This window comes from Tachypleus tridentatus, chromosome 4 (genome assembly GCF_004210375.1).
Source record: "Tachypleus tridentatus isolate NWPU-2018 chromosome 4, ASM421037v1, whole genome shotgun sequence".
Taxonomy (NCBI): domain Eukaryota; kingdom Metazoa; phylum Arthropoda; class Merostomata; order Xiphosura; family Limulidae; genus Tachypleus; species Tachypleus tridentatus.
The window spans coordinates 110904501-110930563 of record NC_134828.1 but is presented as its reverse complement, the minus strand read 5'-3'; the positions used below and the strand labels follow the sequence as shown (position 1 = coordinate 110930563).

The following is a 26063-nucleotide window of genomic DNA, read 5'->3' as shown; positions in this document are numbered from 1 at the left end:
TTTTATATCCTACACGTACAGAACAATAATGTAATACAAATACACCTTTTATATCCTACACGTACAGAACAATAATGTAATACAAATATACCTTTTATATTCTACACGTACAGAACAATAATGTAATACAAATATACCTTTTATATCCTACACGTACAGAATAGTAATGTAATACAAATACACCTTTTATATCCTACACGTGCAGAACAATAATGTAATACAAATACACCTTTTATATTCTACACGTACAGAATAGTAATGTAATACAAATATACCTTTTATATCCTACACGTACAGAATAGTAATGTAATACAAATATACCTTTTATATTCTACACGTACAGAATAGTAATGTAATACAAATATACCTTTTATATTCTACACGTACAGAATAGTAATGTAATACAAATATACCTTTTATATCCTACACGTACAGAACAATAATGTAATACAAATATACCTTTTATATCCTACACGTACAGAATAGTAATGTAATACAAATATACCTTTTATATCCTACACGTACAGAACAATAATGTAATACAAATACACCTTTTATATCCTACACGTACAGAATAGTAATGTAATACAAATATACCTTTTATATTCTACACGTATAAAATAGTAATGTAATACAAATATACCTTTTATATTCTACACGTATAAAATAGTAATGTAATACAAATACACCTTTTATATCCTACACGTGCAGAACAATAATGTAATACAAATATACCTTTTATATTCTACACGTACAGAACAATAATGTAATACAAATATACCTTTTATATCCTACACGTACAGAACAATAATGTAATACAAATATACCTTTTATATCCTACACGTAATACAAATACACCTTTTATATCCTACACGTGCAGAACAATAATGTAATACAAATACACCTTTTATATTCTACACGTACAGAATAGTAATGTAATACAAATATACCTTTTATATTCTACACGTACAGAATAGTAATGTAATACAAATATACCTTTTATATTCTACACGTACAGAACAATAATGTAATACAAATATACCTTTTATATCCTACACGTACAGAACAATAATGTAATACAAATATACCTTTTATATTCTACACGTACAGAACAATAATGTAATACAAATACACCTTTTATATCCTACACGTACAGAACAATAATGTAATACAAATACACCTTTTATATCCTACACGTACAGAACAATAATGTAATACAAATATACCTTTTATATCCTACACGTACAGAATAGTAATGTAATACAAATATACCTTTTATATCCTACACGTACAGAATAGTAATGTAATACAAATATACCTTTTATATCCTACACGTACAGAACAATAATGTAATACAAATATACCTTTTATATCCTACACGTACAGAACAATAATGTAATACAAATATACCTTTTATATCCTACACGTACAGAACAATAATGTAATACAAATATACCTTTTATATCCTACACGTACAGAACAATAATGTAATACAAATAATGTATATAAAATATACCTTTTATATTCTACACGTACAGAATAGTAATGTAATACAAATATACCTTTTATATCCTACACGTACAGAATAGTAATGTAATACAAATACACCTTTTATATCCTACACGTGCAGAACAATAATGTAATACAAATATACCTTTTATATTCTACACGTACAGAATAGTAATGTAATACAAATATACCTTTTATATCCTACACGTACAGAATAGTAATGTAATACAAATATACCTTTTATATTCTACACGTACAGAATAGTAATGTAATACAAATATACCTTTTATATCCTACACGTACAGAATAGTAATGTAATACAAATATACCTTTTATATCCTACACGTACAGAATAGTAATGTAATACAAATATACCTTTTATATCCTACACGTACAGAATAGTAATGTAATACAAATATACCTTTTATATCCTACACGTACAGAATAGTAATGTAATACAAATATACCTTTTATATCCTACACGTACAGAATAGTAATGTAATACAAATATACCTTTTATATTCTACACGTATAAAATAGTAATGTAATACAAATATACCTTTTATATCCTACACGTACAGAACAATAATGTAATACAAATATACCTTTTATATCCTACACGTACAGAATAATAATGTAATACAAATATACCTTTTATATCCTACACGTACAGAACAATAATGTAATACAAATACACCTTTTATATTCTACACGTACAGAATAGTAATGTAATACAAATATACCTTTTATATCCTACACGTACAGAATAGTAATGTAATACAAATATACCTTTTATATTCTACACGTACAGAACAATAATGTAATACAAATATACCTTTTATATTCTACACGTACAGAACAATAATGTAATACAAATATACCTTTTATATCCTACACGTACAAAACAATAATGTAATACAAATATACCTTTTATATTCTACACGTACAGAACAATAATGTAATACAAATACACCTTTTATATCCTACACGTACAGAACAATAATGTAATACAAATACACCTTTTATATCCTACACGTACAGAACAATAATGTAATACAAATATACCTTTTATATCCTACATGTACAGAATAGTAATGTAATACAAATATACCTTTTATATCCTACACGTACAGAATAGTAATGTAATACAAATATACCTTTTATATCCTACACGTACAGAACAATAATGTAATACAAATATACCTTTTATATCCTACACGTACAGAATAGTAATGTAATACAGATATACCTTACATCTTCTACACGTACAGAATAGTAATGTAATACAAATATACCTTTTATATCCTACACGTACAGAACAATAATGTAATACAAATATACCTTTTATACTCTACATGTACAGAATAGTAATGTAATACAAATATACCTTTTATATTCTACATGTACAGAATAGTAATGTAATACAAATATACCTTTTATATTCTACATGTACAGAATAGTAATGTAATACAAATATACCTTTTATATTCTACATGTACAGAATAGTAATGTAATACAAATATACCTTTTATATCATACACGTACAGAACAATAATGTAATACAAATATACCTTTTATATCCTACACGTACAGAATAGTAATGTAATACAAATATACCTTACATCTTCTACACGTACAGAATAGTAATGTAATACAAATATACCTTTTATATTCTACACGTACAGAATAGTAATGTAATACAAATATACCTTTTATATTCTACACGTACAGAATAGTAATGTAATACAAGTATGTCTTACATCTTCTATATAGCCATTTGTTATTTATTGAAAATAAACAAAGACGAATAAATATATAATACATTATTGTTATTTGATTATAAGAATCAACGGTTTCTGTTTTCTGTGTCAATAGTGCCTTAAGATCACCGTTTAAACACTAACAAATTTTGTATACTTTTTTGTTTTTTATCAATCATTTTATTTTATATCATTTGATAACGTCATAGTTGAATAATCTTATAAATAATGCTTTAGTGCGATTATCCTGCACGTATAATAATGAAAGTATTCTCTAACAGCTACTCGAATGTTTAAATTAAGCTTAGCCTATCTATACAAGAGCTTAGGCCTATCTGAACTACTATTTTAGTTTCTGAATACGCCATGTTTAAGCAATATTTATAGTTTCTGTTTAGAAACGTTTAAGACATTAATAATAAAATGTTCGATTTGGCTTCTTCCACACTAATGTATCTTGCGCATAGAGTGACGTTTGGAAGCGTTACATTTTAGTAAACCGAATAGGAAACCAGTGATAGTGAAATAATGAAGCCTAAATAACGTTTTACTAATGGAATAAGCCATTTGAATATACTATATTAATAGCTTAGTTTGTGTGATACCGGTGTTATTCGAGAGGCAACTATAAATATTTACAATGAAATAAGTTTCCACATAGCAAGTCTTTTATTATTTGTTGTCTAAAACAACGCTAATGTTTGAGCCAATTTCACCGCCAGGTGTTCTTGTTCTCACTTTTGCTTGATATCACTGAAACACGGTTTACATAAATATTACGACGAAAGATTCTTTCTTAACATAATAATTAAAATTACAGAAGTATTTAAACATCTAAAGGTTATTAATATTCATAAAAACATTTTATTTGTTTTATAACCCACTCATTATAATACTTGACCAAAATCATTTAATGACCAACGTGCGTTAGGAATTGGATCTAAAAGCAAAGAAATCAACGTTTACGTCTGGATTTTAAGGTTATTATGACTACGTTGAACTTTTTCAATCTACACCATAACACGATGTCCATTTTATTATTTTTAGATCGTCATATGAGTGTTCACTCGCATATTATTTCGCTTGGCTGTGCGTTACTAATTTAAGACAGAGCCCAATTTCAAATACTTTTGTCTTCCAGTTTTATCTGACACCATGTTCTCAGAATGTAGAGTGGCTTAATACGATTTTGTTTTGATTCTGGTTTGTTCAAGAAAATAATAAGAGAAGTGTTTTTTCTCCATTTTGGGCATCAGATATGTGAACACCCACAGACACATATATGTTTGTATGTGTTTTTTATAGTTATTTCTATAACTATGTACATCAAATCTTACGTAAATTTGGACTTTCATTTGTCATTTCCAATTTATTGGTTGGTCAATCAGGCCTCTTCTAAATCTACTGCAATACTAATGTGATTTTCATAAACAGATTAGCAAGAAAGAAAAAATTGATTGGTTCTTCACATTTTGCAAGACAAAGAAATGGTTACGTCTATTACGTTTAAATAAAATATTCTGAGTGTTTTTGTTTATTTTAAACACTTCTATTCTCTGACACATCAAAATAATTGGTTCAGTACTTTGTAATCAATACGTCGTACACTAAATAACTAATATTTTTACATATTAGAAGCAGAATTGGATTCGTTCCATAAGGGAACAGCGTTTGTTAAAGATACAAGCCATTTTAATATATCAGTATCAAATCTTTTACGTAGTACGTTGTTAAATATCATTTTATTTAATAGATTAAAATCATCAAAATAGCCAGAGTTTGATTGGTGAAATAGGGGGAAAATTAGCACGTGTTAAACTGCTGGTAATAATCAAAATGTAATAGAACAAGAGATGTAACGTATATGAAAGTACGAGGTAGTAATTGACATATCATAAACATGCGTTAAACTAGTGGGACGTAATTAAAAAATCTTAAATTAATTCGTGATAACGAGAAACCCACTTGAAGTAAAAATATTATCTCAGGACGGCTGGTATGGATTAACACTTTTACTAACAAAGCAGAGAACAACGTTCAGACATTATTAAGTCGTCTTAAGGTTAAGAAAAAGAGTTGAACAAACAAACCGTATTCTTTGTGAAATATTTATATTATAATTCTGAACTACGTGTACTACTAATTAATTTATTTCTTCAATAACCTGTGCTATTGACTTCGACCAGTTGTAAGCTTAACTTTACAAATAACGTTCATATATTAATACCGAATTTGATGATCGTTTAACTTACTTGTAAGCTTAATTGTAGAGTTTACTGCTGATCAATGTACAACAAAAGTTCTGTCTAACTCACTCAATAAATGATTACGTGATGCACATATCCAAACTCTCACTTTCAAATTGGCCCGGCATGGTCAGGTGGGTTAAGCGTTCGACTCGTCATCTGAGGGTTGCAGGTTCGAATCCCCGTCGCACCAAACATGCTCGCCCTATCAGTCGTGGGGGCGTTATAATGTGACGTTCAATCCTATTATTCGTTGGTAAAAGAGTAGCCTAAGAGTTGGCGGTGGGTGGCGATGACTAGCTCCCTTACCTCTAGTTTTACACTGCTAACTTAGGAACGACTAGCGCAGATAGCCCTCGTGTAGCTTTGCGCGAAATTCGAAAACAAACACTTTCAAATTAAATACTGACTCACTGATTAGTTATTCATTAAGGTATTTATACCAATGTTGATTACTACACGAAATTTGTAAATAATGTGACAGAGGACCAAGTATATATTTTCAGTAATGCTCTCAAGTAGTAGCTTCACCTTGTTTACCTTAGTGCTAATATAGTTCATATTATTTATACCACTTCTCTACATATCTCTGGCATCCAACCCACAGATAAAATGTTTTTACTCTCTTTAATACACCTAAGTGTCAGACCATTCGAAATATGTTGAAATGGTGGAGTGCCTTAAGATGTAGAGACTGTAAAAATATCAGATGTCCACTTTCTTACTGTCCACTAAAATAATTCAGCTTCTGACCTCAGAGTTGATTTCTCAATTTGGTGAATTTGTTGTAGTGGCTAACTTATGGAACTTGATATTTTCATAATTTGAGTGAGACAGAATTGTCTTACAACCTCAAAAAAGCACAACAAATTTGACAGTAACTGGTGTCTAAAAGTAAACGTCTTGTTTAGATGCAGGAAGAAATGTTGAAGAGTTTATCATTGGATTTACTAATTCAGTTTTTGTTTTGTGCTTTTGACTTTGTCGTTTCGGCCTTCCTGTATTCTGTTCATGTATTTCTGTACTTGTCCAATCTATTTTTGTAATCCCTCTGAACAACCTCATTACCGTTGGTTTGTTTGTTTTGAATTTCGCACAAAGCTGCACAAGGGCTATTTGCGATAGCAGTCCCTAATTTAACAGTGTAAGACTAGAGAGAAGGCAGCTAGTCATCACCACCCACCGCCAACTCTTGGCCTACTCTTTTACCAACGAATAGTGGGATTGATCGTACCATTATAACGCCCCCACGGCTGAAAGGGTGAGTATGTTTGGTGTGACGGGGATTCGAACCCGCGACCCTCAGATCACGAGTCGAGTGCTTTAACCACCAGGCCATGTCTGGCCGCCTCGTTATCTTTAATAGGATTTTTCTTCTGTTCTTTATGACATAATTTTTTCACTCCTCTCCTAAACTACTATCTCCTAAATTAATATCATTATTCCTATCTCCAGTTTTACTCTTTTTTCTTTTTGAAGTTTTTTTTTTAAACTGTTTCATCTTGACCTAATTTATACAAAGTTTTAATCACGCTTCATGATTAAGTTGTCGTCTTGAAATGTAGGCAGAATTCTATTTTATTTTGTAATGTGTTCTGTTGTATGTCAAATCATTATGGTTTATGAACTCATTATGGAACACGTTCACTTGTAGGCCTGACTTAAGAAACTACCTTTCAACAGCAACTCCAAAACTGATATTTACCTAACTTACTTACAAACTTTCTGTGGAAAACCTTCGCTAATCGATTGCTAAGAAACAAGCTAATTAGTTTAGTTTGGTCCGATTCGAATCTAGTCCAAAGCTGCTGATAATTTATCATTGATATACTAGAGGAAAAGCGGCTTTTTAACACCACCTATCGCCAGATCTTGGCTACTCTATTAACAACAAATAGTGAGATGAATCATCATATTATAACGCCCCCACGGCTGAAAGGACAAACATGTTTAGTGGAACAGCAATTTGATACTGCGATACTTAGATTGCGTACCTTAACCATATTGACCAAATGAATATCACAGTTAAAAGATCCCCAAATAAAAGGACATGCATACTCCGCGAAAGGTTACACTTAAGTGTGTCGCATGCCATAACCACTAGGCCATATCAGGCCTAAAAACATTGGAGAATCGTATTTAACCGGGCCCAGTAATTACCGGATCGATCATTGGTTTTGATCAAACATAAAAAGTGTAATATTTGAATTTTCAAATAAAATTATCAACATAAATAATTTTATTCGTTAGCTTTCATCAAAGTGTTAAATTTTCTGATGAGTTCTCGGCAAAACAAAAGGTGTGGAAACAGCATTGGAAACATGCAATATAAATATGTATTCTTAGTGACTCGTCCAGCTACGTTTAACAAGTATATATATATGTATACATTGCACAATCATTGACACATTCATAATTCACGATTCCTAAGATTTAAACTTTATACAAAACTTGTCCAGCTTAAGAGTTAAGGTGAAACACCTGACTCAGTAGAAGTTGTTGTAAATCATGTGTATCGAATCCTTATCACCTAAATAATAGGTAAAATTATCGACCTTATGAAATAATGGATAAGATAGGTAGGGTTGACCTTATGAAATCATGGATAAGATAGGTAGGGTTGACCTTATGAAATCATGGATAAGATAGGTAGGGTTGTTCTATAACTCATGCTCAGGTCTAGTTTCTAACAGTGTTTACTGAATTATGATTTGAGAAACGTATTGTCGGTAAAGACTAGATATACAATAGTTGGTTCGAGTATTGTGTTTATTTATTATATTTTAGCGAGAGGTATTAAAACCCACACCTCATACGGACATATATAAATATATATTCACACACCCTCCCCTAATATAAATATATACTCACACACCCTCCCCAAATCTAAATATATATTCACACACCCTCTCTTCATGTAAATATATATATATTCATACACCTTCCCCTGATATAAATATATATATTCACACACCCTCCCCTAATATAAATATATACTCACACACCCTCCCATAATATAAATATATATACTCACACACCCTCCCGTAATATAAATATATACTCACACACCCTCCTCTAATACAAATATATATTCACACACCCTCTCTTCATGTAAATATATATATTCACACACCTTCCCCTGATATAAATGTATATATTCACACACCTTCCCCTCATATAAATATAAATATTCACACATCCTCTCCTCATATAAATATATATATATATTCACAAACCATCCCCTCATACACATACATATATATTTATATTTAAACTCCCCTCATATATCTATAAATCAGTTTGTTATAACCTTAAAAAAATCGAAACAAAAATAAATTTAAAAAATAATAAACAAAATAGCTGTTCTAATTAAAAAGATCCCAGGGCATAGTCTGTAATATGGAACATAAAATGTACCCTGGGTTTTGGAGGTGGCTGAAGAAGCAGGACCCACATTGCAGTGGGGATACATCGTTTATTAGCCTTAACCTCCATTCGCCAATCTCACATAAAGAAATACAATAAAGTAAAGTTGTAGCAATAGATATAGAAGTAGAAATTAGGAGAGTGAGATGTGGATGCTCAAGCCTACAACGTCTTACATCTATTTCACCCTTCACTGTCTGCAGACAGTCGTGGGAAGGTGACTGCTCTCCAAAGTAAAGAAGAAAAATAACTGAAGTAAAAATAAGAATAAGAATAGTCTTTAATTAACTTTATCAGTATTAATTTTCTATAATATATATATATTCACACCTTCCTCTCATATAAATACATATATACCCTCCCCTCATATAAATAAATATATATATATACCCTTCCTCATATAAATATATATTAATATATCATTGATATAGACACACTCATTATACCACATTACGTGACCCATAATTTTCATTACATAATGCGTCCAAAGTCCTTACCTACAACAGTAATGAACCCACTTTGACTCTTCATTGGAGAGGTGTTAATTTGACACATGTATTCTCCATTTTCTCGTTCTTCAACCTCCATGATGTGCAACGTCCATGTTCGGTGACCATTGTGGGTGATGCCAAATCTGGGATTCCGAGTGATAACCCTATTTTGCAGGGTCAGTAGGGTGTAGCGGTCAGTATGTATCCACGCAATCTGACAATTCAGAAAATTGGAATATATGCAACTATATTGATACACCAATTATAATTTCCCTAGTTAATCATAGTGTTAACACTTATTTTACAATGGAGCTTTGATTTTACGAAAGAAAGATATTTAACATTTAGTATAAAATCAACAACTCAAACAGCAACGTCTTACTGAATGAAGCATCTAACAACTGATTAAGACTTAAAAGTTTTTAAACTTATGATCTAATTGGAAGAAAACATGAAGATATGTGTTCTATTTTTTAGAAACGTTTTTGAATATTTTCTTGTTGATTAAATATGTATATAATAAACATAACTTTTATGGAAACTGGTAAAGACGGATAAACTGGAAAGTTAAAGTCAAAATATATTACTCAACGTTTCGCTATGTTTATTTGATAACTCAAAGAGTACCTTAATCACACTATCTTACCAAAATAAGTCAATCTATGTTTCGCTATGTTCATTTGATAACTCAAAGAGTACCTTAATCTCACTATCTTACCAAAATAAGTCAATCTACATTTCGTTATATTTACTAATAACTCAAATGGTACCTAATCACACTATCTTACCAAAATAAGTCAATCTACGTTTCGCTATGTTCATTTGATAACTCAAAGAGTACCTTAATCACACGATCTTACCAAAATAAGTCAATCTACGTTTCGTTATGTTTACTTGATAAGTAAAAGCTTATTTTCTTAATCATACCAAAAGAAGTCTCTTTCTGTAATTATTTGACAATTAAATTCATCTCCTTATCCTTGCCGAACATTCTGTCCTGCATTCACTCTATAATCCATACCTTGCCTTCTTAACTACGCTGCTATAAACAGATTAACATTTCTTGGTGACAAGAAACCCACTTGAAATAAAAATGTATCTTAGAATGACTGGTATGGGTGTTAACACCCATAAACAAGTGTTAATACGAGTACGTGCAGTGTGTTTACGACCAGGAACAAGTTATTTACAAATGTTAGAAACTAAAAATATAGAGAGGCTTTACAAATACAATGATTGATGGTAATATTCAACGATAATATGCTTACGTATAAGTAAACTAAAGGCGTATTGAAACACCTGATACTACACATAAAAAGTAACCTATGTGGAGGTACTAACCCTGTAGGTTCCTAGGTTTTCCACAACACAGGCCAACTTTACGTCTCTCCCTATTGACACGGTGACGTTGGGAATTGGTTCTGCAAATTCAGGTTCGAGTTCAACATCTTTGCTTATGGAAGGTTTAACTGTAAGTGAAATCCAATTATATTACTTCCTTTGTGCTGTTATGTTTTCCTACTGCTTTTTCTATTCAGTTTGCTAACATGTGTATAATAAAACGGAATTTTTTAAGGCAATTGTAATTATCAATGCTTAAGTATGTTAATCAGTGCCTCATTTCGTATGGTAAAACACGAACTATTTTAGCAACTCGACGTTTTGAGAGCTAACCCACAAATTTAGTCATATAAATTTCCAATTAACCATGTTCGAATTCCGTTACTAGCACGTGCGACAGAGGGTATGTTGGACAATACATAAAGGTTACTGCTTTCACTTGACTGGAAACCTTGAACCGTCGGTTCATATATACTAGAACGTAATAGTTACTAATAGAGCATCTAAGAACAATTTATCTTTATGATTGAAGATCGGAAAACTAAATTTATGATGTCACGTTTTAAAAGAAAGTCTCTGTTAAATTCAAGTTCCAATTTCAACAGCTGGAATAACCCATTAAAACCAAGAAGAGTTGAAACAAAGTCCTGTTGCATAATTTAGCTAATAAATCATTCAAGTTTAAACATTAAATTTTATAGATGAAAACAGAAATTAGTTTCCTTAGAAGGCCGCGTTGTGCGTATAAGGAATTGTTCGCCTCGTCTTGTTATTCTCATAACACTACGGAAAAAAATGCTATCTGGCGTTACGTTCCTTGTCAAGCGCTTTTATACATAAAGTTTTTATGTTGTTGTAATCAATCATTTTACGATTTTCAATTAAACAAACCAGGCCATATTTTAAATATAACGGCCATGAATGATGTCAGTGTATCTGATAGGCCATGGAACAGAGCCGTTTTATTGTTTTTAAAATACTGAAACCTATTAAAAATTCATAGAATAGTTAACTGGTTTTCATCTTATTTTTCCAAATTTTATTAACATATTTGGACATAAAAATCGATTATTCATAGACATATTTTTATTAATAGCACTGGTTTTGTTTTGTAATTATGACTTCACTGTCAAACAACACAAAGATATCATTGAGGAAAATCGTATTGATATAAATGTAAGGCATTGTTATAACAACATTAATAGACAAAGCTATGTCGCTGACAAACACTACTAAAACTTAAAAGATGTCACCATAACGCCTCTGAACATATAATTAAAATTTCAGTGACATACACTGTTATCATGTCATTAGGCCCGGCATGGCCAAGCGTGTTAAGGCGTGCGACTCGTCATCTGAGGGTCGCAGGTTCGCATCCCCGTCGCGCCAAACATGCTCGCCCTCCCAGCCGTGGGGGCGTTATAATGTGACGGTCAATCCCACTATTCGTTGGTAAAAGAGTAACCAAAGAGTCGGAGAAGGGCGGTGATGACTAGCTGCCTTCCCTCTAGTCTTACACTGCTAAATTAGGGACGACTAGCACAGATAGCCCTCGAGTAGCTTTGTGCGAAATTCAAAAACAAACAAACAAACAAACAAAATCATGTCATTAACGAATGGTAATATAACGCTAAACTATCACAGAAGTCATCAAGTTATCATAATATTTGATCAGTGTGACTTTGCATATTACAATAATGACCTATCACATGTCATTGATATAACTTTATATCATCACTGTGATTTTATGCACTGCCAGACTACAATAAGGATGTTATTGATATCACTTTACATTATCATTCTGAGTTTACATGCAATAAAACATAATGATAATGACCTATCAGGACATCATTACGATGTCTTTCAGATACTACGATGTGACAGTGAGATATGACAATGACGTCGTTGTCAAACAACGTCACATATTAGGCACCCAGTTACGTTGCTGATATAAACTACTTTTTATTATATCAATATATAATTCACGTTTACAAAGATGAAATTCTAAGTTACATCTTAACATAAAAGCTTTTCTACTCTGAAAGTCTACTACAGTTTAACGGAGCTAAGCCGATACACCGAATTCAGTACCGTTAGCTCAGCTGTAAATCTAAAGTTTCTGACTGAAAATGAGAAAGAACGAAGTGGTGAGAGTTGTTATTATTTACAGCAAGTTTGAAGTAAACTGCCAAACGTACTTAGAGGGAAACATTTTCTGTCTTTACGTTTGAATAAATCAAAATATATGATATTTATTAAAACTATCACTCACGATTATAGGCCCGGCATGGCCAAGCGTGTTAAGGCGTGCGACTCCTCATCTGAGGGTCGCGGGTTCGCATCCCCGTCGCGCCAAACATGCTCGCCCTTTCAGCCGTGGGGGCGATTTAATGTGTCGGTCAATCCAACTATTCGTTGGTAAAAGAGTAACCAAAGAGTCGGCGAGGGTGGTGATGACTTGCTGCCTTCCCTCTAGTCTTACACTGCTAAATTAGGGACGACTAGCACAGATAGCCCTCGAGTAGCTTTGTGCGAAATTCAAAAACAAACAAACACTCACGATTTTATTTCTTTAAAGCTTTGATTAGTCCTAAATTTGAAGTTAAAAGTTTAAGAACAGAATATTAATACAAGGAAAACATATCTCAGTTTCATATAATTTTGCAAAAGTTTCCGAACATAAGGCACATATTTATTGAATACAGCTATTTACAGAGAAACACTACATCACTGATCCACTCTAGAATTATATCATTTTCTAGAAGCTTATTTCGTGAATCTAATGAGATATTTTTCTACGGTTCTACAAAAACATAGAGAATCAATAAACCTGGTTTTCGATGTTTCGTTGGGAAGTTATGATGAAACAGGTGTTAAAGTAAACACGTAGAGCTATATAAGACTCGTTTTGCTGTTGTTTGTAACATTCTGACGAAATTAAAGGGAAAATGTAAAAGAAAAATGTCATATTCTTTTCTTTTATATATTATTTAATATTATTTCTCAAAAACGTAGAGCACAGTGGCCGAGAAAAACGTGTACAGCAGACAATCTTGTTGTCTATTCACTTTGTTGGGAAATATTATCAACACATTTAATAGAGAGAATACAGGTCGTGTAAGTTCCTAAACAAAAACAATACTCGGTTTACTAATGTTAAAGCTCGGCATGGCCAGGTGGTTAAGGCACTCGACTCGTACTCCGAAAATGGTGGGTTCGAATCCTCGTCACACCAAACATGCTTGCACTTTCAGCCGTGGGAGTGTTATAATTTGACGGTCAATCCTACTATTCGTCGGTAAAAGTGTAGCCTAAGAGTTGGCGGTGGGTAGTGATGACTAGTTGCCTTCCCTCTAGTCTTACACTGCTAAATCAAGGACGGCTAGCGCAGATAACCCTCGAGTAGCTTTGCGCGAAATTAAAAACAAACCAAACTGATGTTAAAACGTATAAAAGGAAACTTAATGGAGTTTTGTATATTGAAGTATCAAATAAGCTGTCATTGCGTAGAAAGGTTGTGAAAGGTTATTAATTCGTAAGTGGTCCAAAAATAATAAACTAAACACTGAAACACATTAGCTGTTTTTTTAATTTCACGCAAACTTAGACGAGGACTATATGTGCTGGCGATTCCTAATTTAGCACTAAAGGACTAAACTAAAGGGAAGGCAGCTAGTCATCACCACTTAGGCCAATGCTTGGGCGACTCTTTTACCAACGAATAGTGGGATTGACCGTCACATTATAACGCCCCCACGACTAAAAGGGCAAACATGTTTAGTGTGATGGGGATTCGAACCCGCGACTCTCGGATTACGAACGCCATAATCCATCTGGTCATGCCAGCCCACTTCAGAAAAGAAGCAAGACTGTTGTCATGACTATCTGCTTGTTTCACTCTAGTTATGATGTTTTATTAATTTGAAATCAGTTATTACACTTCCACTTATTAAACGTATCTGACAATAACAAACCGTAAGCTAAGTTGCTCGCAGTTCGTTGTAATATTTACAATTAATAATAAATTACGAGGAATGCTCTCGTCGAATTATTTTACGATGTATGAGAAAGAAAGAAGATATGACAAGATGTTTGTTTGTTTGTCTATAAAATAGCTTCATAAGGATGAGAGAGGTTTATTATTGAAAAGATTTATTCAGAATTCTCGTCTTGAGAGTTGAATGAATTCACGGCTGAGATGTATTGATTTTATCCTACAAGTCATCTGATTCTCATGTGGCAATCTTCTGATGTTGAGTGAAATTCCTGTTACAAGGCGAATAATATTAGTTTAATCTGTGACACATATATCCATAACACAGATGAAAATCACGTTTGTTATCGAGAAGATTAGAACATCTGTCTTCTCCTGATATGACATCGAGTCGGCTCTACCGTTTTTTGTTTTTTTATGAAATTAATTTAATAAATTTATATCAACAAACTGTAAATATCCACTAGATGGACACACTAGCAATCAAACATATTACTTTAGAGAATTATGAAAATCTCCGTGTATAGTTATTGGTATATCAAATTTCATACATAAATTCAAGAATCTCATAATACGTGAATAAGAAACGTATACAGAACCATATAACTACAAATGAACACACTGTTCTTCGATACGTTCAATATGTATTTTAAAAACTAAATTTGAAATATAAAAGTCATTATTACCCACACTGAACACATCTCCCAGCGTTATGCGGACTTATGATGCTAAAAACCAGGTTTCAATACCCGTGACTGGTGTAGCACAGCGAACTTAAATGTGTTTAACCACAAATAAACCATTAAATTCTTATAATTCACAAGATATGTAAATAGTATTTTTTAAAACTACATTTGACATCAACTCTTAAAAATATTTAATCTTCCACCTGCAAAGACAAACATATCCGTCTATTGGATAAACAAATTGGGTCTTACTTTTACAGTTTTACTAATTAGGCTTAGATTAAATATGTTTAATTGTATACTATAACATTTTAAACTGATGAACAATAGTAATAAAAGATAAACAAACCTCAATCTCTTTGTTTAATTCTATAAACTATTCCTTCAGAACAGATTTTCTCTCACCTTGATAATTGTCATATTTAAAAGTAAGCGAGTTCAATAAGAAAGGAAAATAACATCTCATATTAAAACGCCGGATTATTTATATTTCTATACTCAAGTAGCTGAAAATATATAAATAGGTACAAATAGATTTAACTTGTAGAAGTGGTTATTTGATAGAAATATTGTTTACAATAAATATAGACTATTGTTATGAACATTAATTTCAATAATCTTAAAGTAATATTGATAATTTCTCTAAAATAAAAGTTCTTAATTGTAGGAATGTTAAAAAGTGAGTGTTATACGTTATTATAATAAACCTTGTTCATCAGCGGGAGTATTATATACAATATATATCAATTAATAGTATGTTTTTTACAGGAAACTTCACTTACTGGTGTGTATTTTGGCTGAATTAATACTGAGCTAATGTTTTCTATACGGTCATGACTGATTAAGCAGCATATTTTCTATGACACTCATAGTATATTATTTAAAATACCACCCACAATAATCATGATTTACTAGTCCTAATATCGTCTACAATGAATGTGGCTGAGTAAAGAGTACTATGTCCGTAACTGACACTGTCTTCAGCAAACACGTCTCTGTAGTAATTATAACAATAATGTTCGTTAAATAGAGTTGTGTCTAAGCAGTTGATATATTGTCCGCAATAGACATGGTTCGTTGTTAGGCTGTATAAAATAAATAGTTGGATAGTGAGTGTGCCGTCTACAACAAACACATCTGATGTTGTGTATGTCGTCTACAACAAACACGTCTGATGTTGTGAATGTAGTCTATAAGAAACACATCTGATGGTGGACGTGTCATCTGCAACAAGCACATCTGATGATGGGTGTGCCGTCTACAACAAACACGTCTGATGATGTGTATGTCGTCTACAACAAACACGTCTGATGTTGTGTATGTAGTCTATAAGAAACACTTCTGATAGTGGACGTGTCGTCTACAATAAACACGTCTATGGTGAAAACGTTGTCTACGTGAAGTATGTCTGATGATATGTATGTCTTCCTTCAAGGCACATAACTCAGTAATGAGTAAATGTCTGTAACCAAAGTGGCTGAATAGCTAGCACGTTATATAAATAAATATCGCTGGATAGCGAGTATACTTTCTATAATAAATATGAATAACCAGTATACTGTTTATAATAAACATGGCATAACCAGGAGTATACTGTTTAGAGCAAACACAGTAATTTTTTATATTCAAATAAATAATTAATACACATTTCAGATTACTTCGATATAACTCCTGTTAATACACATTTCAGATTACTTCGATATAACTCCTGTAAATAAACATTTCAGGTTACTTCGATATAACTCCTGTTAATACACATTTCAGGTTACTTCGATATAACTCCTGTTAATACACATTTCAGGTTACTTCGATATAACTCCTGTCACTACACATTTCAGGTTACTTCAATATAACTCCTGTTAATACACATTTCAAATTACTTCAATATAACTCCTGTTAATACACATTTCAGGTTACTTCGATATAACTCCTGTTAATACACATTTCAGGTTACTTCAATACAACTCCTGTTAATACACATTTCAGATTACTTCGATATAACTCCTGTTAATACACATTTCAGGTTACTTCGATATATTACCCGAAAAGTCCCCATTTTTCTTTTAGTAAATTTAGTCATGAATTTCCTCTAACTCGATAACTTACTACATCGCTACAGAACCTTTACTATTTGTCTCGTCATTACATTATGACGAGTTTCTGTGTATGTTCTCTGTGAATACTTTCAAAGGTACAGGATACCTGTTGTTTGGTTTATCATCACTTAATGATATATATTTCTTTGTTGCTTAGTGATTAAGTCTGTTGCCGCTTAGTGGATAAATTCAGCCATTTTGTGACTAGTACAATATTAAATTTACTAGCTACTGTTTTGTGTGAGGATAGAAAACGAGGTAGATGTCCCAAGAGAAAGTGGAATGTCGATAAATGTGTCTCTTTTTAATATTTTTAAGAAAAATTAACTAGCGTTTCTCTCCCCTATTTCTCTCGCCCGAAAGTTTTTCGAGAACCATTTAAAACTCGAGGATTACTCACAGTGAATGATCCTTTAGAAGTGAAAGCTCCAGGGAAAATTTTTAATTCGGAATTTCTATAGATTAGTATGGAATTTTTTCTTCAAATTCTTTGCAGAGTTCGATTCAATTATAGCTCTGTCTAAATCACAAACGTATATTACTCTAAAACTAGAAAGATAACTTAAAAGTCGATCCAGATCAGCCAACTACATTTAATTCGTATCGAAGTGTTGAAGTTTCATAAACATGCGCACGAGTGGACCTCATATGGTTCTTTTGTAACGTAGAATGTATCCCAACGTTACCTCCTGCTGTTACGAATCGACAATGAGATAATAGATTAAAGCCAAGTTTTGAAGTTTGCCGTTCTGTGCTTATAGTGAGAAGAACAGACATTAGCTTCTTTGGTCCCTCGAGGTTAGAGGGAGCTAACGTTTGTTGAACTATGGTCCTCGTGTTTAGTGCAATAACGAATAGTTACTTGCTTTCTCTCTACGGAAGTAAGCGGAACCGCTAATGAACGTCTATGAGTCACATTTGGTCAAGCAACTGGAAAAGGCCCTTTTGTGAATTCCATTAAGATACTTTAAAATGATCCTTTATTGGAAGAATAGCTGCACCGTTTCTCTTCTCTTTAAAGAGATTTAAAAACGCTGTGATTAAAGGCCTCGTAATGACTTTCAGCGCCACGAAACGTTCTCGCAGTTGTAAGAAGAGCATTGGAGCATTATAAAGCTTGTAGCTAATGTGTAGATGGTGACATATGATGTTAGAATATTGTGAAGTAACCTAAGCATGAAGTAACGGAGATCTTTGAATGACTACAGCTCCATACGGATGTTTACTCATTACAATACATCACCAACCTATACAAACAAAAATGTACAATTAGGCACGATATTTTACAAACACGAATTTCCAATATTCTAAAAGTTTGTGTTTGTAGCCAACATAATAATAATGTTGTTGATTTCAACTGACAAACATGTTAAATTATATATCGTTCCATTAGGCAGTAATTTAATGTTTAATATCCATTTTAATTTTTTATGCCTAAAGAAAGTTTGTTTTGAATTTCGCGCAAGGCTACACGATGGCTATCTGCGCTAACTGTCCCTAATTTAAGAGTGTAAGACTAGAGGGAAGGCTACTAGTCATCACCACCCACTGCCACTGTTGGGCTACTCTTTTCTCACGAATAGTGGGATTGAACGTCATATTATAACGACCCCACGGCTAAAAGGGCGAGCATGACTTAAGTGATGACGATTCGAACCTGTGATCCTCAGATTGCGAGTTGAGCACCTTAATCATCCAGCCACACAGGGCTCGCCAATAGAAAGATGAGTGTAAGTTACAAAATACCTTATTGGACTTTTTTTGAATGATGTTCGAAGAAAACTAGTTGTGAAATTAAAGTTAGGGTCTCTAAACACAGTTATGTATAATCGAATACATAGATAGAAAAATCAAAATTTCCTTAGTTTTTACTATCTGCCAAATATCTCCAACAGTAAATTATAACATTTGTCAGTGAATTCTCAGAAGTGGATTGTTTGTTTTTTTAATTTCGCGCAAAGGTTCTCGAGGGCTATCTGCGCTAGCCGTCCCTAATTTAGCAGTGTAAGACTAGAGGGAATGCAGCTATTCATCACCACCCACCGCCAACTCTTGGGCTACTCTTTTACCAAAGAATAGTTGGATTAACCGTCACATTATAACGCCCCCACGGCAGAAAGGGCGAGCATGTTTGGTGCGACCAGGATTCGAACCCGCGACCCTCGGATTACGAGTCGAACGCATTAACAAACTTGGCCGTGCCGGGCCGTGGGATTGTTAGTTTAAAATGTAAAATTGTATAGCTGAGTCCTTTCTATTGTGAAACACATAAGTAACCAATTAACAATAGCTGATGGAAAAAAATCACCTTTAAAATGAATATCAATAGGTTTTTAACATTCTAGTGAATTAACCCTAATTTATTTCTTTTTTCACAAGCTGCGCTTTTTTATGAACGAACGAGCAACGTTATTTTTTTGTTTGAAAGAGAAACGTGGCGTCAGTGGTCTGAGAAACGTCACGTCTTGGCGTTCGAAACGAACCCCTACTTGTCGTAAATTCATGTTTGTGGCAGTTAAATCTCTTTTTGTTGTTGTTGTTGTTTTAAAAAGTCCGCTGGAAAGCAAACATTTGCTGGTAGTCGGATTGTAACTGATCTGTTTCATCTTATAACAGTATCAAGACAGAAAAGCGGAGGTTTTTTTTATTAGCGATACGAAGATTAACTAATCTTAACGTCTTACTCCGGTTTCACTGCCATATGTTACACGGAGTAAAATAAATAAGGGACTAGAAATATTAAAATATACGTTATGGAGATGATAGTTTCATTTTTATGGTGAGGTTAAACTAATTTCTAATTTGATCCCAGTAATGTTAAATTTACAAATTCTTAATCAGATAACATTTTTTGTTCTCATGTTAATACAGAAGGTACGATACGATAGAAAAATTTAAATGTATTTGATAGAACTACTATCCAATAAAAACAAAAAAAAATACAAGCTTTAATTCGATTTCAAACCGTAAATTGCTAATATATTTACAACTTCTAACAGTAGCATCTGGACTCGTTAGAGTTTCTTTCCAACCCAAAACTTAGATACTTTGTCTTTGTATCTAATGTACTCAACCTTACTTTTATTTCACTTTCGAGAATCGACCCGGCATGGCCAGGTGGTTAAAGCTCTGGACTCGTAATCCGAGAGTTACGGGTTCGAATCCCTGTCACACAAACATGGTAGCCCTTTCAGCCGTGGGAGCGGTATAATGTGACGGTCAATCCTACTATTATTTGGTAAAAGAGTAAAATAGTAGCCCAAGAGTTGGCGGTGGGTGGTGATGACTAGCTGCCTTCCCTCTAGTCTTACGCTACTAAATTAGGGACAGCTAGCGCAGATAGCCCTCGTGTATCTTTGCGCGAATTTCAAAACAAACCAAACTTTCAAGAACGAGCATTCGTTTTATTTAAGATAAATTATTAATATAAATTGAAAAGAAATTAGTGTTAAGTTTTACCTAACACCTGCACCTTCCAACTTAAATGTTTTACTTTCATTAATTGTTTGCATATTTCATTAAAACACTAACTCAAAGTAAAGTCATTGTGTAATCTGTTGTGTTCAGATTTTAAACGCCATAGATTCAACGTTGTTCTACCAGGGGCAACAGATAAAACTAGTGTTAATTAAACACACAAATAGAATTTTAAATTTTGGTACAAACGCTACGGAGTGAATTCGGTAGATTGAACCTCAGTATATATAACAGTAGATCCTTGATGAGGAACAAATCTACATCCAATTCTGTTTAAGAATTTTACACGATGAATGTAATTTAGATAAGAAAATCATAAAACAAGAATCAGGCTTTAATGATCAAATGTACAACCGAACAATGATTCCTCGTCTTCAGAGATTTGATGTAAAATCAACAAAATGTATATAATATTTGGTGAAACCTAATGGCTAATATATTACGCTGTGCATCCTTAGATTCTAGGTTCGAGTCGTAACACTATTTTTCTCCATCTGTGACGACTTACTTTGTTAGTTTGTTTCTCGTACATAATTAAATAATATAGTATAAGCTCTATGATAACTGTAGGAAATCGAATCCAGAAATTTAACACTCAAATTCCTCAAATGTTATGTTGACTAGCCTATGGTGTGCGTGTGTGTGTGTTTTCTTATAGCAAAGCCACATTAGGTTATCTGCTGAGCCCACCGAGGGAAATCGAACTCCTGATTTAAGCGTTGTAAATCTGTAGACTTACCGCTGTACTAGCGGGGGACCCTGCCAAGGGACTTGAGACAGCCAGTATTGATATTTTGTTAAGAGAATTCCCATATGTAGCAGTTTTTGTTAACTGGCTGTCTTCTAACTAGTCAGCACTTATAGAGTAAGTATGACTGTTTATCCTATAGGAAAGATATAATATCGTACTAAATATATCAGAATATATGGTATATAATGTATTAAGCACGTTATTCAGGATACATCACAGGATAAGTTATGACACTGGAACGTTTATAACATTAATATAACAAACCAATAAAAGTCTTAACTATTACAATGAATCATTCAGTAATATAAAACATTTATCTGAATATTGTTAACCTGTAAAAAAATCTATGTACGACTCTTTATCTTCGAAAATAAATATCTGCTAATAAAGTACAATGATTAACACCTTAACTAAAACAACCTAACACCGGTTATCACACTCACTATAAATATATATTATGTATATAAGGCATATGAAACAAACGAACAGTCTGATATTCGTCAACTAGACATACTGGAAAATAAAACTTGTGACAGTACGAAGTGGAAGCAACTACATGTTAATTATGGTGTTTGATGCACTCGATATGAAGTGGAAACAACTACATGTTAATTGTGGTGTGTGATGCACTCGATATGAAGTGGAAACAACTACAGTTAATTGTGGTGTGTGATGCACTCCATATAAAGTGGAAACAACTACAGTTAATTGTGGTGTGTGATGCACTCCATATAAAGTGGAAACAACTACAGATTACTCATGGTGTGTCTTGCACTCGATATGAAGTCGAAACAGCTACAGGTTACTCGTGGCGTGTGATGCACTCGATATGAAGTGGAAACAACTACAGGTTACTTGTAGTGTATGGTGCACTCGATATGAAGTGGAAACACCTACAGGTTACTTGTAGTGTATGGTGCACTCGATATGAAGTGGAAACAACTACAGGTTACTTGTAGTGTATGGTGCACTCGATATGAAGTGGAAACACCTACAGGTTACTTGTAGTGTATGGTGCACTCGATATGAAGTGGAAACAACTACAGGTTACTTGTAGTGTACGGTGCACTCGATATGAAGTGGAAACACCTACAGGCTACTTGTAGTGTACGGTGCACTCGATATGAAGTGGAAACAACTACAGGTTACTTGTAATGTATGGTGCACTCGATATGAAGTGGAAACACCTACAGGTATAGGCAAGAAAGGTTGACTTGTCTTTAAAATAAGGGGCTACTGCTTATTGAAGAAACACTTCTAGAAATATATCAGCGATTATACAATGTTTACACAACTTAAGTGACTTCAGCAGGACTTTCAAAAGTCTCCTTAACTGCTACATACCTTAAATAAGATCCAACCTAGTTTGTGTACGTCTGAGAATGTGTGTTATGTAATTATTTGTTTCCATTAGTATTGTGTTATTTTTATTCTTATCTCGAGGTCTCTCCTCTTCTATCTAGTGTTTCGGTCCAGGAACATGGAATTTAATAGATTGCTTTTTCTATTTTTCGTATGTGAGTTTCTATCTAAGTTTGACCGATATAGGTCTTGTTATTTTTTAGCATTTCCAACATATATCTACATTGATTGTCTTATATTGAGTGTTTGTCTTAAGCGAGTTAACTAGTAATAATAATGTTTTTGTTTTCAGTATTTTCCTTCTGGGTGTATGGCCGTTGTTATTAAGTCACTTTATGATGGTTTGGTGTTCTGTTTTGATGGACGTTTCAACGTTACATTTCTGTTGTTCAGGCACTGAATTATACAGCGTTTCAACGCAGTAGGTATAATAAGATCTGAGGATTAGATATATCTCACAGTGGATAAGTTATCCATAAAAATACTGGAAGTGTCGTTAACTGTCGGTGATGTTAGTTTTTCTGTACACACTAGAGATGTTATTATCTCTCGGTGCTAAAGGTTTTCTTATTATGTAGTTATCTGTCAGTGTTGGTAGGTTTCTCTATATACACAATGTACTATAATACTGCTTTATAACTAACTGTATCTATACAGCATACTTAAATACTGTGTTATAACTAACTGTATCTATACAGCGTACATTAATACTGTGTTGTAATTAACTGTATCTATACAGCGTACTTTAATACTGTGTTATAACTAATTGTATCTATACAGTGTACTTTAATACTGCTTTATAACTAACTGTATCTAGACAGTGTACTTTAATACTGCTTTATAACTAACTGTATCTAGACAGTGTACTTTAATACTGTGTTATAACTAACTGTATCTAGACAGTGTACTTTAATACTGCTTTATAACTAACTGTATCTAGACAGTGTACTTTAATACTGCTTTATAACTAACTGTATCTAGACAGTGTACTTTAATACTGTGTTATAACTAACTGTATCTAGACAGTGTGCTTTAATACTGCTTTATAACTAACTGTATCTAGACAGTGTGCTTTAATACTGCTTTATAACTAACTGTATCTAGACAGTGTACTTTAATACTGTGTTATAACTAACTGTATCTAGACAGTGTACTTTTAATAACTGTATCTAGACGGTGTATAATACTGTGTTAACTAACTGTATCTAGACAGTGTACTTTAATACTGCTTTATAACTAACTGTATCTAGACAGTGTACTTTAATACTGCTTTATAACTAACTGTATCTAGACAGTGTACTTTAATACTGCTTTATAACCGACTGTATCTAGACAGTGTACTTTAATACTGCTTTATAACTAACTGTATCTAGACAGTGTACTTTAATACTGCTTTATAACTGACTGTATCTAGACAGTGTACTTTAATACTGCTTTATAACTGACTGTATCTAGACAGTGTACTTTAATACTGCTTTATAACTAACTGTATCTAGACAGTGTACTTTAATACTGCTTTATAACTAACTGTATCTATTCAGTGTACTTTAATACTGCTTTATAACTAACTGTATCTAGACAGTGTACTTTAATACTGCTTTATAACTAACTGTATCTAGACAGTGTACTTTAATACTGGTTTATAACTAACTGTATCTAGACAGTGTACTTTAATACTGTGTTATAACTACTGTATCTATACAGCGTACTTTATTACTGCTTTATAACTAACTGTATCTAGACAGTGTACTTTAATACTGCTTTATAACTGACTGTATCTAGACAGTGCACTTTAATACTGCTTTATAACTAACTGTATCTAGACAGTGTATTTTAATACTGCTTTATAACTAACTGTATCTATACAGCGTACTTTAATACTTTGTTATAACTAACTGTATCTAGACAGTGTACTTTAATAATGCTTTATAACTAACTGTATCTAGACAGTGTACTTTAATACTGCTTTATAACTAACTGTATCTAGACAGTGTACTTTAATACTGCTTTATAACTAACTGTATCTAGACAGTGTACTTTAATACTGGTTTATAACTAACTGTATCTAGACAGTGTGTTTAATACTGTGTTATAACTACTGTATCTATACAGCGTACTTTATTACTGCTTTATAACTAACTGTATCTAGACAGTGTACTTTAATACTGCTTTATAACTAACTGTATCTAGACAGTGTACTTTAATACTGCTTTATAACTAACTGTATCTAGACAGTGTATTTTAATACTGCTTTATAACTAACTGTATCTATACAGTGTACTTTTAATACTGTATCTTACTTTAATAACTAACTGTATCTAGACAGTGTACTTTAATACTGCTTTATAACTAACTGTATCTAGACAGTGTACTTTAATACTGCTTTATAACTAACTGTATCTAGACAGTGTACTTTAATACTGCTTTATAACTAACTGTATCTAGACAGTGTACTTTAATACTGCTTTATAACTAACTGTATCTAGACAGTGTACTTTAATACTGCTTTATAACTAACTGTATCTAGACAGTGTACTTTGTAATACTGCTTTATAACTAACTGTATCTAGACAGTGTACTTTAATACTGCTTTATAACTAACTGTATCTAATACTGCTTTATAACTAACTGTATCTAGACAGTGTACTTTAATACTGCTTTATAACTAACTGTATCTAGACAGTGTACTTTAATACTGCTTTATAACTAACTGTATCTAGACAGTGTACTTTAATACTGCTTTATAACTAACTGTATCTAGACAGTGTACTTTAATACTGCTTTATAACTAACTGTATCTAGACAGTGTACTTTAATACTGACAGTGTACTTTAATACTGCTTTATAACTAACTGTATCTAGACAGTCTAGACTGGTCTTTATAACTAACTGTATCTAGACAGTGTACTTTAATACTGCTTTAT

At 32.7% G+C, this 26063-nt stretch overlaps 1 protein-coding gene across 1 annotated transcript in view; it reads right to left on the bottom strand.

Annotated features, from left to right (window-relative positions):
- Positions 1-26063, bottom strand: part of LOC143248193 (lachesin-like) — a 119595-nt gene that overhangs the window by 74775 nt on the left and 18757 nt on the right. The window contains exons 2-3 of the mRNA XM_076496626.1: positions 10774-10901; positions 9439-9646 (exon numbers count right to left, since the gene is read on the bottom strand). Coding sequence (XP_076352741.1) covers positions 9439-9646; positions 10774-10901 — 336 coding nt within the window. The remainder of the gene's footprint in view (positions 1-9438; positions 9647-10773; positions 10902-26063) is intronic.